The sequence below is a fragment of the Xiphophorus hellerii genome, chromosome 2 (assembly GCF_003331165.1).
Source record: "Xiphophorus hellerii strain 12219 chromosome 2, Xiphophorus_hellerii-4.1, whole genome shotgun sequence".
Lineage (NCBI taxonomy): Eukaryota > Metazoa > Chordata > Actinopteri > Cyprinodontiformes > Poeciliidae > Xiphophorus > Xiphophorus hellerii.
The window spans coordinates 29,772,805-29,788,414 of NC_045673.1; the positions used below are offsets into that span (position 1 = coordinate 29,772,805).

General features: G+C 38.8%; 1 protein-coding gene across 2 annotated transcripts; it reads right to left on the bottom strand.

The window, feature by feature from the left end:
* Positions 1-779: 779 nt before the first annotated feature.
* On the bottom strand, positions 780-15,256 carry LOC116708265 (peroxisomal succinyl-coenzyme A thioesterase-like). 2 transcript variants are annotated; one of them, XM_032546136.1, is made up of 15 exons: positions 14,857-15,256; positions 13,358-13,559; positions 13,167-13,266; positions 12,897-13,087; positions 10,879-11,048; positions 8,120-8,239; positions 7,059-7,138; positions 6,812-6,905; positions 5,778-5,858; positions 4,990-5,109; positions 3,929-4,008; positions 3,682-3,775; positions 2,648-2,728; positions 1,331-1,472; positions 780-1,238 (listed from the first exon to the last, which is right to left on the bottom strand). In XM_032546136.1, the coding sequence occupies exons 2-15, from the start codon at positions 13,551-13,553 to the stop codon at positions 1,102-1,104; spliced, it is 1,686 nt and encodes a 561-aa protein (XP_032402027.1). In that variant the 5' UTR covers positions 13,554-13,559; positions 14,857-15,256; the 3' UTR covers positions 780-1,101. The 2 variants fall into 2 exon arrangements, with proteins under 2 accessions (XP_032402027.1, XP_032402018.1); XM_032546127.1 differs by having other exon boundaries at positions 13,358-13,562.
* Positions 15,257-15,610: the final 354 nt, after the last annotated feature.

Here is a 15,610-nt window from a genome sequence, read left to right on the forward strand (position 1 = left end):
AAAATGATTCTTCGTGGCCCAGGTTAGGTGTAGTTCCATTTATAGCCATCAGGTGAAATCGGGACATCCAGGAGGATTTAATATGGGAAATTTGGGAAGAACTTACTTTGGGAAATATGGGTGGACTTAGCATGGGGAAATTTGGGAGGATTTAATATGGGACATTTGGGAGGAATTAATATGGGACATTTGCCCCACCATCCACGTTTTATGTTACAGCCCTGCGTTTGCTGTCAGAGCGCAGCGCAAAGCGCTCGTCCTGTGGCTTCACAATTCAGATGGCTGCTGCACAGATTTGTGACACTTATTATAAAATTATAATTAGCAGAATTGAATTAAATCTCCCATTTGTTGTGCATTTCTGCGCAGTGCAGCGGATTTAGCTCATCCTGCAGGGTGAGCTAAATCACAGGATGTCCCATAGCTAAGTCACAGAATCGCAGGATGTACATACTGCGGGATATACATCCTGTACAAGGATGATACAAGGATCCCATACAAGGCTGTATATCCTCCAGGATATACAGCCTTGGATGAGCCTCATCCAAGGCTGTATGAGGCCTGGAGCAGAATTTGACTTATGGGCCCCTTTTGTTGCGAAAAACATCAGCACCTCTAGTAGTTTAATTGGCCAAACTGGGGGGCGGGGGGGGGGGGGGCAGATAGATAGATAATCACAAAAGTGAGTACACCCCTCACATTAATGCAAATATTTCAGTATATCTTCTCATGGGACAATACTAACAAAATGACACTTTAACACAATGAAAAGTCGTCTGTGTGCAGCTTATATAACAGTGTAAATTTATTCTTCCCACAAAATAACTCTATATACAACCATTAATGTCTAAACTACTGGCAACAAATGTGAGTACACCCCTTAGTGAAAGTTTCTTAAGTGTCGATATTTTGTATGGCCAGCATTATTTACCATGGAGTTCACCATGCCCAGGAGAGTTAAGGCAGTTTAGGTAAATAATGCTCAACAATCAAAAGCTTTTTCACTTGAGCCTCCATTTAGCTCCTAAAGCAATCTTCATTGTCTGCCAGAGAAGAAGTTATGTGGTTCAACTGTTCAATTCAACAACCTCTGGTCATTAGTTAAAGGTTGGAAAGTGGCAAAGATCCACTCTTCGCTCCGCTGTACAGATTCTTCCTCAGAAAGACCAACAGTTTCCTCCAGGCGTCCTCCTGAGCCCGAGAATGTTCCAGGGTCTGTCCTCCCCACAGAACCGTCCCTGCAAACAGCAAAGGCAGCCATCAGTTCAATGGCAGAGAAAGCACAGAGACAGAGAAGCAGAGTGAGTTTGGAATGAGAAGTCAAACCTACGCTTCTGATGTGACAGCACATCTCTGAAGAGACTCTTTCTGGCATGAGGCATGTATGGTGGTTCGATCAAGTGACCTGCGTTTGGGTACGACAAGAGAGTCAGTAGATGGTTGTTCCCTGCTCGTTCCATCATCCCCTTCATCTGAAAAACAGAACAAACCATTCAAAAGGCTACATGTCAGGCAATTTTATGTTTTACACTTTTTAAATTTATTTACATGTTAGTTCCAATTAGTGACATTTGATGTCGCAGCAAAACACATCACATTTAATCTTAAAAATCAAATCTAATTTATTTGTATAGCACATTACAGCAACAAAGCAGTTCAAGGTGCTTTACATCATAAAACCACAAAAATACAAAGTCATAGAACATCAGGGCCGTGCAGAGACCTTTGGAGGGCCGGGGGCTCAAAGTTAAAAAGAGGCAGATTGAACAATATCTTAAAACAATGTGCAACAACATAGCAACAACCCATATTAATTAAGAATCTAATAGTTAATCTGATCATACTATATCGTTGTTGTCATGTGAGGGCAATGCAAAGCAAATGTAGTCTCTATTTTCCCTGGTAGGTATAAAGTTGCTGTTGAGGGGTTTCTGCTGCTGACAGAGCTGGAGGTCTGTGCTGATCTGAGCCTTTTTAAACAGTTATGAAATAAACAAATTTGCTGCTATTTTACTAAATAAACACTAATAATGTCTGTTTGTTTAAGTTCCACAGCAACTTGGCTGCACACTGCTTTAAAGATTAAAAAAGGCTCAGAGAGGTTAAGTCTACATATCTTTTCTGTTAGCACATTTAAAACAAATAAATTGTACATTTAGGATTTAATTAGGAAGTTTACTTTGTAAAAGTGCAAAGAATCATCTTGATAGTTTGATTGTTGTGTTACCATGGCTACAATATGGATCAATCTTTGTGTTTGATTGTGGTTTGTTGCTCATCTCTCTTCCTCCACTCATCCCCACATTTAGCTGTCTTGGCTCTTGACAGGGGTTATGTTTTCAGAATGCCATAAATGACACTTTAACAAACTGTTAAAATATGCATAAATTTGATTATTTCAAATTAAGTAATATTGAACATCTTTTCACATTGACGTACCTTGGCAGTATACAGACAAAACTGCTTTGATTTGATTGATAAAATCATGTTTAAGCACACAACTGTTATCTTGAAGGCTCTATCTATGTGTTCTCCCACAGGCTACATAAAAAAATGATGGAGGGCCAGATTTGGCTCCAGGTTCTAGAGTTTGACACATGTGCTTTACTGTATTCAGTCAAGAACTTTGTAATATTTGGAAACTCACATCCATTGCAGACTCATGGGGGCACCAGTTCTGATCATCCTCACCAACAATCAGCATCAGTGGACACTGGAGTTTTCCCACCTGGTCAAAGACAAACTGAGTTTTTAACTTCATTTCTTGTTTTTTGAAAAAAAAAAAAAAAAAGCCCTCCAGGAGTTAGCCACATGTTATTTAAAGGGAACAGTTCTTTTCTAGTAAGCTTTGTACTGAAAAAAGTGGTAACCTTCCAGTGAAGGGAGCTGGAGGGGAGGGGAGGGGTGCAGCAGTTGCATAGCAACATTAGTTACAAATAGAAATTCACAAGAGGTCTGTGTCCACAGATTGTAATACAAATGGTGGATAAGAGCTTGCTTGAATTTTTGGTTTAATGTTTGTGCAGCTTGTGCATCAACTCAAATTTTATTTATTAACTAAAAGTTAAGTGTAGAGATGGTAGTAATATTGACAAAAAAAAAAAAATTCAGATTGGACATTAGTGACAATGTGTCTGATCCAGATCTATTCAGACTAATTCTATTCTTTGTACTCTGAGCAACATCATGAGTTATCACATTATAGTTAGAATTCCTAATTCCATTTTCTGAAAAAAATTGAAATAAGGTTTGTTGCAGTTTATTTTTTTACATGTTTGACCAAGATAGTCAACCTAATGTTCTTGTCAGCTTCAGCATCTATTTATTTCACATTGGATGTTATACTTCTAGTTGCAATGACTGAACAAATTAAAGTTTTGTTGTTTCTACATGTTTGAACAAGTATGCTGTATTTAAGCTTACAGTACTGGTGCAGAGTTATTACATAAATTTGCAATTCAGCACATTTATCTGTGCCTTCAAAAAGAAACGTAAGTAAATTCAGCGCCGTTTTTCTGTGATATCGATATCAGCCGATACTAAACCTCACATATTGGTATCTGTAATGGAAGTGAAAAAGGTGGATTGTTGCATCCCTAGTTAAATTCTTAAAAAAGAGATTTGTCAATTAGAACTAAAATAATTAGTACACTTAAAGCTGAATGTGGGAAAGTTACTCACATCCACTTTGAGGGAGAGGTCAGTGGGGATGGGCAGCAGGAGATCTCGCCAGACCACCTTATTATCTTTGGTAAAGCGATCACTCCCCCAGTTTCTTTATTGAACAAAGAAGGTCATCATTTAAATGACGTGTTGTGATAACTATGATGAAAACAAATATTTCTGATTAATTTGTTCTCTTCTCAGTTAATGAATTTGAAGCCTTTATGCAGAATTTCAGCCACTGACTGGAAACTCATGAACTTACTTGTAGCGATCCACCATCTCCTTCAAGAATCCATCCACTGGCTGCACATGACTCCCACTAACACACACGGCACAGCTGAGCTGGAGAACATAAACACATTTTTACACAAACGGATGTTGATCAGATGAGAAACAGACAGAAACCAGAATCTCTACTGTTGTTCCCAGTGCTGTCGTATATTTAAAATGTCTCTTTTAATCATGCAAACAGAAACTCCATAACTATCTGAACTTTGCTGTTGTGGATTGAGTTGGAAACAGACTTTTGTGGAGGTAACTGAACTGAACAATTGTATATGAAAGAATCTGAACTGGTTTTGATTTCAGAGAAGTTTTCTTCTCTGATGTACAAAATTCAATCAAATCATCCAAGACCTCATCGACACAAAGACAATTTTAGGTGTTATAGGTTATAGTTTTTTGTCCTTTAGGTTGTGTTCACATGGATTTCCCATCTTGGGAGTCCAGAAATGATTATTTTTAAACCGTGTTCCAGAGTGGACACATTTAAAACATGTTATGTTTTCATGACCGCATGACCTCATTTTATGCGGCCATGCGCTTGCATGATCACTTGTAGTGTAGATCAGCGGTCCCCAACCTTTGTAGTCGCGCGGACCGGTCAGCCCTTCGCAATTTTGCTGCGGACCGAGGGGGCGCACAGTACTCTGATGTTGTTTTGTTACTCATTCTGCTGCAAGTTGGCTCAATTTTGACGCGAAAGACGCAACAGGTAAAATCCGGTTTAGGATTTTCAAAATAAAACATCCGGAAGTAGTTCATTATTTCTTGCGCAGCCCAGTACCAATTGGTCCGCTGCCCTGTACCGGTCCGCGGCCCGGTGGTTGGGGACCACTGGTGTAGATCATCATGCAGTGCCTCACTCTCACAAATAAAAATCTCAGCATTTGGTGTTTTTTGTGTATTTCTGTGGCAGTACCACCGAATAGCCCGGAATGCCTACTGCAGCATTTTCTGTGGCACTGCATCCTGTCATGTGAACAGGATAATTTACAAACATGTAATGTACTTGTCTCCATGAGTACAGGGCCTAAATCAAACCTTCATAATTTGAGAATGCACAGCCATTTTCAGGATGACACTGGTGCCCAGGGAGAGACCCAACATGGCGATTCTACTGCCGAGGACCTTCGGGTGCTTCTGGAGGAATTTGTAAGCCACCTGCAGGAGAAAAGCGTGTTACAGCTCAGACCAGTGTGCAATGTTTGAATTGTAACACAGACAATAAATCTAAAACTTTAGCATTAATTTATTCAGAATAGCAATTCTGAATAAATTGCATTAAATTTTACTTAATGGGTTCAGCAGAGATAAAATTTAAAAAATGAATTTTACATTTAGCATTTAATTAGGAAGTTTACTTTGTAAAAGTGTAACTAATCATCTTGATAGTTTGATTGTTGTGTTACCATGGCTACAATATGGATCAATCTTTGTGTTTGATTGTGGTTTGTTGCTCATCTCTCTTCCTCCACTCATCCCCACATTTAGCTGTCTTGGCTCTTGACAGGGGTTATGTTTTCAGAATGCCATAAATGACACTTTAACAAACTGTTAAAATATGCATAAATTTGATTATTTCAAATTAAGTAATATTGAACATCTTTTCACATTGACGTACCTTGGCAGTATACAGACAAAACTGCTTTGATTTGATTGATAAAATCATGTTTAAGCACACAACTGTTATCTTGAAGGCTCTATCTATGTGTTCTCCCACAGGCTACATAAAAAAATGATGGAGGGCCAGATTTGGCTCCAGGTTCTAGAGTTTGACACATGTGCTTTACTGTATTCAGTCAAGAACTTTGTAATATTTGGAAACTCACATCCATTGCAGACTCATGGGGGCACCAGTTCTGATCATCCTCACCAACAATCAGCATCAGTGGACACTGGAGTTTTCCCACCTGGTCAAAGACAAACTGAGTTTTTAACTTCATTTCTTGTTTTTTGAAAAAAAAAAAAAAAAAGCCCTCCAGGAGTTAGCCACATGTTATTTAAAGGGAACAGTTCTTTTCTAGTAAGCTTTGTACTGAAAAAAGTGGTAACCTTCCAGTGAAGGGAGCTGGAGGGGAGGGGAGGGGTGCAGCAGTTGCATAGCAACATTAGTTACAAATAGAAATTCACAAGAGGTCTGTGTCCACAGATTGTAATACAAATGGTGGATAAGAGCTTGCTTGAATTTTTGGTTTAATGTTTGTGCAGCTTGTGCATCAACTCAAATTTTATTTATTAACTAAAAGTTAAGTGTAGAGATGGTAGTAATATTGACAAAAAAAAAAAAATTCAGATTGGACATTAGTGACAATGTGTCTGATCCAGATCTATTCAGACTAATTCTATTCTTTGTACTCTGAGCAACATCATGAGTTATCACATTATAGTTAGAATTCCTAATTCCATTTTCTGAAAAAAATTGAAATAAGGTTTGTTGCAGTTTATTTTTTTACATGTTTGACCAAGATAGTCAACCTAATGTTCTTGTCAGCTTCAGCATCTATTTATTTCACATTGGATGTTATACTTCTAGTTGCAATGACTGAACAAATTAAAGTTTTGTTGTTTCTACATGTTTGAACAAGTATGCTGTATTTAAGCTTACAGTACTGGTGCAGAGTTATTACATAAATTTGCAATTCAGCACATTTATCTGTGCCTTCAAAAAGAAACGTAAGTAAATTCAGCGCCGTTTTTCTGTGATATCGATATCAGCCGATACTAAACCTCACATATTGGTATCTGTAATGGAAGTGAAAAAGGTGGATTGTTGCATCCCTAGTTAAATTCTTAAAAAAGAGATTTGTCAATTAGAACTAAAATAATTAGTACACTTAAAGCTGAATGTGGGAAAGTTACTCACATCCACTTTGAGGGAGAGGTCAGTGGGGATGGGCAGCAGGAGATCTCGCCAGACCACCTTATTATCTTTGGTAAAGCGATCACTCCCCCAGTTTCTTTATTGAACAAAGAAGGTCATCATTTAAATGACGTGTTGTGATAACTATGATGAAAACAAATATTTCTGATTAATTTGTTCTCTTCTCAGTTAATGAATTTGAAGCCTTTATGCAGAATTTCAGCCACTGACTGGAAACTCATGAACTTACTTGTAGCGATCCACCATCTCCTTCAAGAATCCATCCACTGGCTGCACATGACTCCCACTAACACACACGGCACAGCTGAGCTGGAGAACATAAACACATTTTTACACAAACGGATGTTGATCAGATGAGAAACAGACAGAAACCAGAATCTCTACTGTTGTTCCCAGTGCTGTCGTATATTTAAAATGTCTCTTTTAATCATGCAAACAGAAACTCCATAACTATCTGAACTTTGCTGTTGTGGATTGAGTTGGAAACAGACTTTTGTGGAGGTAACTGAACTGAACAATTGTATATGAAAGAATCTGAACTGGTTTTGATTTCAGAGAAGTTTTCTTCTCTGATGTACAAAATTCAATCAAATCATCCAAGACCTCATCGACACAAAGACAATTTTAGGTGTTATAGGTTATAGTTTTTTGTCCTTTAGGTTGTGTTCACATGGATTTCCCATCTTGGGAGTCCAGAAATGATTATTTTTAAACCGTGTTCCAGAGTGGACACATTTAAAACATGTTATGTTTTCATGACCGCATGACCTCATTTTATGCGGCCATGCGCTTGCATGATCACTTGTAGTGTAGATCAGCGGTCCCCAACCTTTGTAGTCGCGCGGACCGGTCAGCCCTTCGCAATTTTGCTGCGGACCGAGGGGGCGCACAGTACTCTGATGTTGTTTTGTTACTCATTCTGCTGCAAGTTGGCTCAATTTTGACGCGAAAGACGCAACAGGTAAAATCCGGTTTAGGATTTTCAAAATAAAACATCCGGAAGTAGTTCATTATTTCTTCCGCAGCCCAGTACCAATTGGTCCGCTGCCCTGTACCGGTCCGCGGCCCGGTGGTTGGGGACCACTGGTGTAGATCATCATGCAGTGCCTCACTCTCACAAATAAAAATCTCAGCATTTGGTGTTTTTTGTGTATTTCTGTGGCAGTACCACCGAATAGCCCGGAATGCCTACTGCAGCATTTTCTGTGGCACTGCATCCTGTCATGTGAACAGGATAATTTACAAACATGTAATGTACTTGTCTCCATGAGTACAGGGCCTAAATCAAACCTTCATAATTTGAGAATGCACAGCCATTTTCAGGATGACACTGGTGCCCAGGGAGAGACCCAACATGGCGATTCTACTGCCGAGGACCTTCGGGTGCTTCTGGAGGAATTTGTAAGCCACCTGCAGGAGAAAAGCGTGTTACAGCTCAGACCAGTGTGCAATGTTTGAATTGTAACACAGACAATAAATCTAAAACTTTAGCATTAATTTATTCAGAATAGCAATTCTGAATAAATTGCATTAAATTTTACTTAATGGGTTCAGCAGAGATAAAATTTAAAAAATGAATTTTACATTTAGCATTTAATTAGGAAGTTTACTTTGTAAAAGTGTAACTAATCATCTTGGTAGTTTGATTATTGTGTTACCATGACATCCCCCGCCGAAGAAGGCACTCTACCCTTTTCCAGCTCAAGACCATGGCCTCAGATTTGGAGGCACTGATTCTCTTCATGGCCGCTTCGCACTCGGCTGCAAACTGCTCCAGCGAGAGCTGCAGATCACGATTTACTTAATCGTGGCATGTTTGGCTTTATGCTGCGGCTCAAATTATTGGTACAGTAGTTTTGGTAATGTTTATGTGATATTTTGTGAGCTATGGGCCGAGTCTTCCTATAGCAGTTGAGGTTCTGCAGTAACTTCTATTCACAGCCTCTCACCTGCAGCCCAGGTTCCGTCAGCAGTGGTGCGAACCGCCTGGTAACAGAGGCAGTCTTAACCTGTTTGGCTTCCTGGGCAAACCAGGACGCCAGGACATTGTTGATGTAACCATTATAAAATAACTTGCAATTAAGTAAGTATTGGCAAAACTCAATGTAATTTTCACAGGTGGCAAAGGGTTGTTGTTAGCAGCTGCTGAAAGCAACTAAAATAGTAACTTGTAATCTAACTTAGTTACTTTCCAAATCAAGTAATCAGAAATCAAACTAAGTTACTTTTTCAAGGAGTAATCACTAATTCGATTAAAGTTACTTCTTCAAAGCACCTATGCATCATCATCTGGTTTTGAGTTAATTAGCTGATTAGTGTGTGGCACCAGGGCTCTTCAATACTGAACCTTTTCACAATATTCTAATTTTCTGAGATATTGAATTAGTTTTCATTTGTTGTCAGTAACAATTATAAAACATTTCATAATTTATCATGATAAATGATGAAATAAATACTTGAAACATATCAGTCTGTATGTAATGAAGGAATTTAATATACAAATTTTACCTTTTGAATGGAATTACTAATTTAAAATGAACTTTTTCATGATATTACATTTATTTTGACCAGAACCTTTATTATGGATTTTTGAAGCAAAAATCTATGGGGGAATTTTTCTGCCATAATTCAAGAGAACACACTGTCAGTCTGAAAGCAGGATTTCATGTCTTTTGTTCTCAAAACTTTTAATTCTTGTGCTTACATATTCAGTTTGAAAGCAGAACTTCATGTTTTTCTCGTCAAAACGTGTTTAACACTTGCATTCTATTGTCTGAGAGGTTGCCAGTTTTAAAATACAGTTTAGATGTTTAAGGTTGAGAGGGTTTACAAGCTGCAGCTGCTCCACCATTGTATTGCAAACTGCTATAAACAGAGTGACCTTTGAGTCACAGCTTAATGAATACCAGAAGTGTTGCAATTACCTTGTGACCATAAACTATTGCCAGAGGTTAATTTTATCCACCCCTCCAGTGTGTAGACACTTATCTTAAATGGCTTTAGTGGGGTGGGCGATATGGACAGAACGTTTTATCAAAATGTTTTGCAGTACTATTGTGATAACAATAAAAGTGATAGGAATTATGTATTACTCTTTAGGTAACTGTATGGCTATGACTGCATAACAGCAACCTTAGCCACACAAACACAAATACTGCTCTTGAAAAATAATATTTCTATTTGTAATAGTCTTTACGACAAAGAAGAAGTGGGACATGTTTCACTAAAACGCACACACAGTACCAGCATTTAATCATATTTTGAATTTTATGGTAATTTTTTTGTTTATTGAAAAAAAAAAGGTAAAAATAATGATCCCTACAATATGGATATTTTTTACAGGGTTTTAAGCATCCTTAGTTGGAATTTATCACAATAAATGACGCAATAACTGCCCAAGCCTATGTTAGTGGTCCAATTGGTGATCTTAAGCACACTAAGTTACTGGTGGGAATGGCGTAAGTGATTTTATAGACTAAGTTTATAGACTATCTAGACTTTGTTTATAGACTAAACAAAGTTTTGGTATCATAACTTTGTTTAGCAATCAGCAGTTACAAATTGATCACAATCCTGCGATTCCATCAACATCATGTTCTTTAAACCCCATCATGTCATCAGGAACTGTAAAAACCTATCAGAGTAACTTTAGCTAGGGGTAATCCCAATCTGTACACCTTGCTCCATCAAATAAGAACTTTTTTGCTTTGTCACACAATACTGATGGGGTATTGAGAGAAGCCAGTTTGGGTGGTATTTGTAATTTTTCAGCTAAGCTCTCTCTTTTGAGCTCTTTGTTTCTTGTAATGGCAGTGAAAGCTGTATGATGGTTGTGTGAGCCCCACTGGCTCCTTGTAGGCGCCACTTTCATTTGACGGTTGTAACCCGCAATTAGTCAGGGACTTTTATTTTTGCGGGCCCACTTCCTGTGTTGCCCCAAACTCTAACTCTACAAAGCACTACAGTTGAATACCAGCTTTATGGATGAGTGTCCTCATGATGCTCATGTTGCCATTGGTTTCATATCCACATATTTCCTTTACATTTACCTCAAAGTAGTCCTGCTCCACAATCTTTCCTGTTTCCATGGTGTATTTACATGTCAGGTAATCAATTGCCATTGAGGCAATGCCATGCGAGGCCAGCAAAGCTGCACGATATTCCACCAACTGACCTCCACCGCCCCACAGGTCCAGGAGACCAGGAAAAGGTCCAGGTCCTTTAAATAAGTCAGATCAACAAAAACAGTTCTTACATTTCTTTTTTTTTGTTTTTTTAATCAAAAACATTTTTATTGAATTTTCACATGTTTTTTGCACATTGACAGAATTTTAAAAAAGGGGAAAAAACTGTTACAAACGGTTTTAGTCCTACAAACAAAGTGAAGAGATACAAATATAAAGCAAGAAAATAACTCTGCACCCCACATCACTAAAATGATGTCAGTTCTGTCCAACAAAAGACCTTCCTTGTGTAGCACTGCACTTCCACTGCTGCAAGTTTCAACTGTACAAGAGCTGGAAATGCTTTTAAAATGTATCAACAGAAGGTTTAAGTGAATATCTGAGTTTTTCAAGTTTAAGACAATTTATAATATCTTGCAACCACTGTAACTGAGATGGAAGAGAGGAATCCTTAGATTTGAGTAGGATTGCATGACTAGCCAAAAGCAATTCAAAACCTATAGAAACCTTAACTGACTGAAATAGATCCATATTCTAGAACCCCAAAAAGGGTTGCTAATGGGTTTGGTTCTAGTTTGACATTGAATACATACATAAGATAGCATGCCAGATATTTTCTTCCAGTTGTTAGTGAAAAGAGAACATAAAAAAACCATAAAGCGAGGCCTCTGTAAGGTTACATCTGATACATAACAGTAGGTTTATGCATCTACCCTATCAAAGTTAGTAGGACTAACAGTCGGGTAGATGGAAGACAACTTAGCCTTGAAGATCTGAATCCAATGAACCTTAAGCTGGATTAACTAATGCCAAGAACAAAGTGAGGATGAGTAAACTAGTTTCAAAGCTATGATCCAGGAGTCATTAAAAATAGGACAGCTGATATTTTTACTGAATGCTTAAAGACACTGTGTTTAAATGATCCAATAGAATGTATAGGCAAAGCAAAGCCCACAAAGGCCATAATAGAAAGATTATTTATTGTGTGGGCAAAAGTCCAGCGTAACTCAGTTAGGATGGTCAAGGTGGTCATAATAGAAGGTAGAATGTATAAGATTTCTCATATTAGACACCCAGTAATAGAGACAGAAGTTTGCCATTTAGTTTTTGGAGATAGATTTTATTTAGGTGAGGTTGTTGTCTATACGTATAAAAATATTAAAAAATCCAACTTCAATTCTGTCAGTGTTTATATTTCTGTGGTAATATTTGAGGGTCAGGTACAGCAGGGATTTTGTGCAGAAATAGCAACACTTTGACAAGTGGGCCATTTTTATCCTCTGTACTATCTGGCAACATTGTTCCTTTTCTGTCAACCTCAAGGCTTTGTTCTGGTTAATTGTTTGTAAGAGGCTCGAATTATTAACTCTTCCATCACACCAAACTAAAGGGATTTAAATGTTTGCTCTGTGTGTGGATAATGGTTCCCACCGTGGTTAAGCAGAGAGCCAAGAACAGAACATCTGCATTTCTACTACGGTTAGATGACACACAGCTGAACTCTGCTTGGTGATTAAATGACTTCTGCAGCCACCTGACAGCACTGGAATTTATTTAGCATTATTGAATAAACAGGGCACACACACACAAACATTTCTAAAGTCTATTTTTCCTTTTTCATCCACCATTTCATTACAAGCTAATTTCCAATTTTCACTTTCATCTCAATACTGTACATCAAGGTTTGCGGCTGCATTAATGAGAAGAAAAACTTCAAGAGGTGTGAATACTTTTGTTGCCAACTATCCTGGTTCTAGTCCATCTAGACTGGTTCTAGTCCATCTAGACTGATTCTAGTCCATCTAGACTGGTTCTAGCCCATCTAGACTGGTTCTAGTCCATCTAGACTGGTTCTAGTCCATCTAGACTGGTTCTAGCCCTACCTGAAGGCAGGAAGAGGGTTGCAGTGAGTCCATCCTCTGTGACTGGGATCCTCTGGACACCAGGAGCCATGTACCACCGCTCCACTTCTACACCGGCCAGCGGGACCTGATCCCCAAAGCCCTCTGTCAGGTGACCGCTATAGACAGATATGGTGACCACCATGGGGGCCTGGACATTCTTCTTCCTCATCCTGTTGGTAAGGGGAGAGTCAGCAAAGATATTGGTAGTGATATCTGTGTGGACAGACAGCAGTTGCATGACCCACCAACCTGAGTCCTGGTTTGCTGCCTGGAACTGGCTTGAGGCTCCATAGTAGACCCATAGCTTCAACACCTGAGTAAGTCCCACCTGTACTGCAATCTTCCGAAACTGTGAAGTGGAAGGCAAAAAACCGTGAAAAAACTGTCTGCATTTCTTGTTACATGGCTGTGTGTCTGACATCTGGAGTACGATCCCACACCGTTCACAGCACCAGTGGCATCAGAAGTGTAGTGGGCGAATGCGTGCCAGCTGTAGCCGTCTTCACACTGATGGTGGGCGTAGATGGTCAACAGGGAACTGGGAAAGCTGTTCTGGACCAGTATAACAAATTTCTCATCCACAAGTCCTCTGGAGGGCTGGACTGACAGCGTCACACAACAATGTTTCTCATCCATCTTGAACTGCTAACAAAAGGATTGAAAACAGAAGATCTGACACTACATATACACTGGATTCATTTTGATTTGATCTAGAGCCATAACTTTAAAGCACTCATTTTGATTCATTTTAAACACATTCTTCTTATCTACAAAATCCCAAGCTGAAGCCTTTGTATTCACATGTTTCTGGTATGCCCATAAATCTACCACACAAGTGAAACTGTCCTTACGGGCAGCTTTTCTTGACCCACTGGAGTTTAATTTTTGCTTCAAAAATTGATCTGATGGGACACTGGAAAAGACTTTTTTTTTTAATCGAGTTGTGCTAAAAGGAGTTAGCCTCTCAGTGAAGCTATTCAAGTCTAAAGTAGTACCTCATTTCTAAACATGTTGCAGCAGCACAAACACCCCCAATGCTAATATTTAAGTGATCAAGGATTCTTGAAACACTGAAAAGCTGAATGGCCAGAACAGCATCAATCTGATGATTGAAGAACCTGAATAACAGATTAAAACCATTAAATATATTTGCTGCTGAGCTCCGTTGTCTATTCAATAATTTAGGAGCAAAAAGTGGTTTTGAATTGAAACGTTGCTTATTTGGTCAATATGTGGTTTCTAATTAAAATGTGATTCACTAATTACAGACCCTGCAATTAACTTGATTTAAAAAAAAAGATCCAGTCGCATCACTAATTTTAACCACGCCTTGCAGTGTGAACCAAAACTTATTCTACGCTGTCAGAACCCAGAACTCATATGATTTCATTTAGGCTTTTCATATGAAACTTTAGCCATTGGTGTCATAATCCTGCAGCTCCTTTAGAGTTTTAGAGATCTACTAGTCTACATAGACTAGTAAGACTAGTCTAGAACATAGTTCTTTTACAATTAGACTAGAAGGTAGCATTTGCTGCTTTATTTTCTTACATAATTATGGCATAATCTTGGATCAGTGGCGTCACTGCTTGTTGGACAGAACACACACGTGACTAGTACACAGTAGTTTGGTCTGCAGAGAAACGCAGGTAAAGCCCAAATCATTGACCTTCCAACCCATACTAGACCGCTGTTATGATTTTGTGCTGATATGCCGTTTGGTTTAAACTAATTTAACTCCTGTTTTAAACTGTTAATGAAAATAAAAAATAAATAACAAGGAATTGACGTTTTTTTCTGGAAAACTGAAAAAAGTGTTTTTCCTAATTTATAAGCCAACCCAGAACTTAAAAAAGGGTTTTCCCAGCACAAGCTCACAGTAAAGGGCAGCTACATTTAAAAACAAGCTGTCCACGTCGCGCGCGTGCTGGAAGCTCACCCCTCCGGCTGCAGGCTCTCGCGCTCTGGTCTTCTGCTTTATTCGTGTCTCCTTGTGGGTTTGAGGGGTCAATTGGTCACCAGCAGCGTCTGCTCCACACCAGCACCCAGCTAAGCCTCTAAACTCCTAACCCATGCCATGACACATTATTTTTTTAGTGGATCCAACACGCAGGTTTTAGTCTCCTCCCACAGACACATTACCACCGGCGAACACTAGATGGCGTAAGTGGCATTGGAATTCGATCATAAAAACATAGAAACATATAAATCTCCTTTGCACTTATGTACAAAGACTGTATGTTTACAAATATGTGAAGGCAAAAAAATAACCCGGATGTCTGAAATTGTGCATAATGATAAATCCAACCACATTCCAGTTAACATGAACTGAGCACACAAGAGGGAATGCTAGACTCCTCCATAGAGACGCCCCTTTAAAATATATAAGACATTCAATGCAATTTTCCTCTTTGATTACGCAAAAAATCCTGCCTACATAGAGGACAAGGAGAAAAATCATGGCAAGATGAGTTCAGGCCACCTGGTACTTTTGCCAGGGCCTTGGATAGAATAATTTTAGATGGGCCCCCCACCCACCAGTGTAATTACTGACATCACATGCAAAACAAGCACAAGTTACTAGGTTTCTTGGACTGTTGTAACCAAACAAGTCTCCCCTTCAGTTCAACCTTACAAGTGGAGATACATTGTTAATGTTACCTTTATAAAATAACTTGCAATTAAGTCAGTAT

Coding starts and splice junctions, on each gene's coding strand:
- LOC116708265 (XM_032546136.1), bottom strand. CDS start 13,553: ATGGATGAGAAACATTGTTGTGTGACGCTGTCAGTCCAGCCCTCCAGA. Junction 5,110..5,777: donor CCCATGAGTCTGCAATGGAT/GTGAGTTTCCAA, acceptor TTTCTCCTGCAG/GTGGCTTACAAATTCCTCCA. Junction 1,239..1,330: donor TGTGCTGTCACATCAGAAGC/GTAGGTTTGACT, acceptor TGCTGTTTGCAG/GGACGGTTCTGTGGGGAGGA.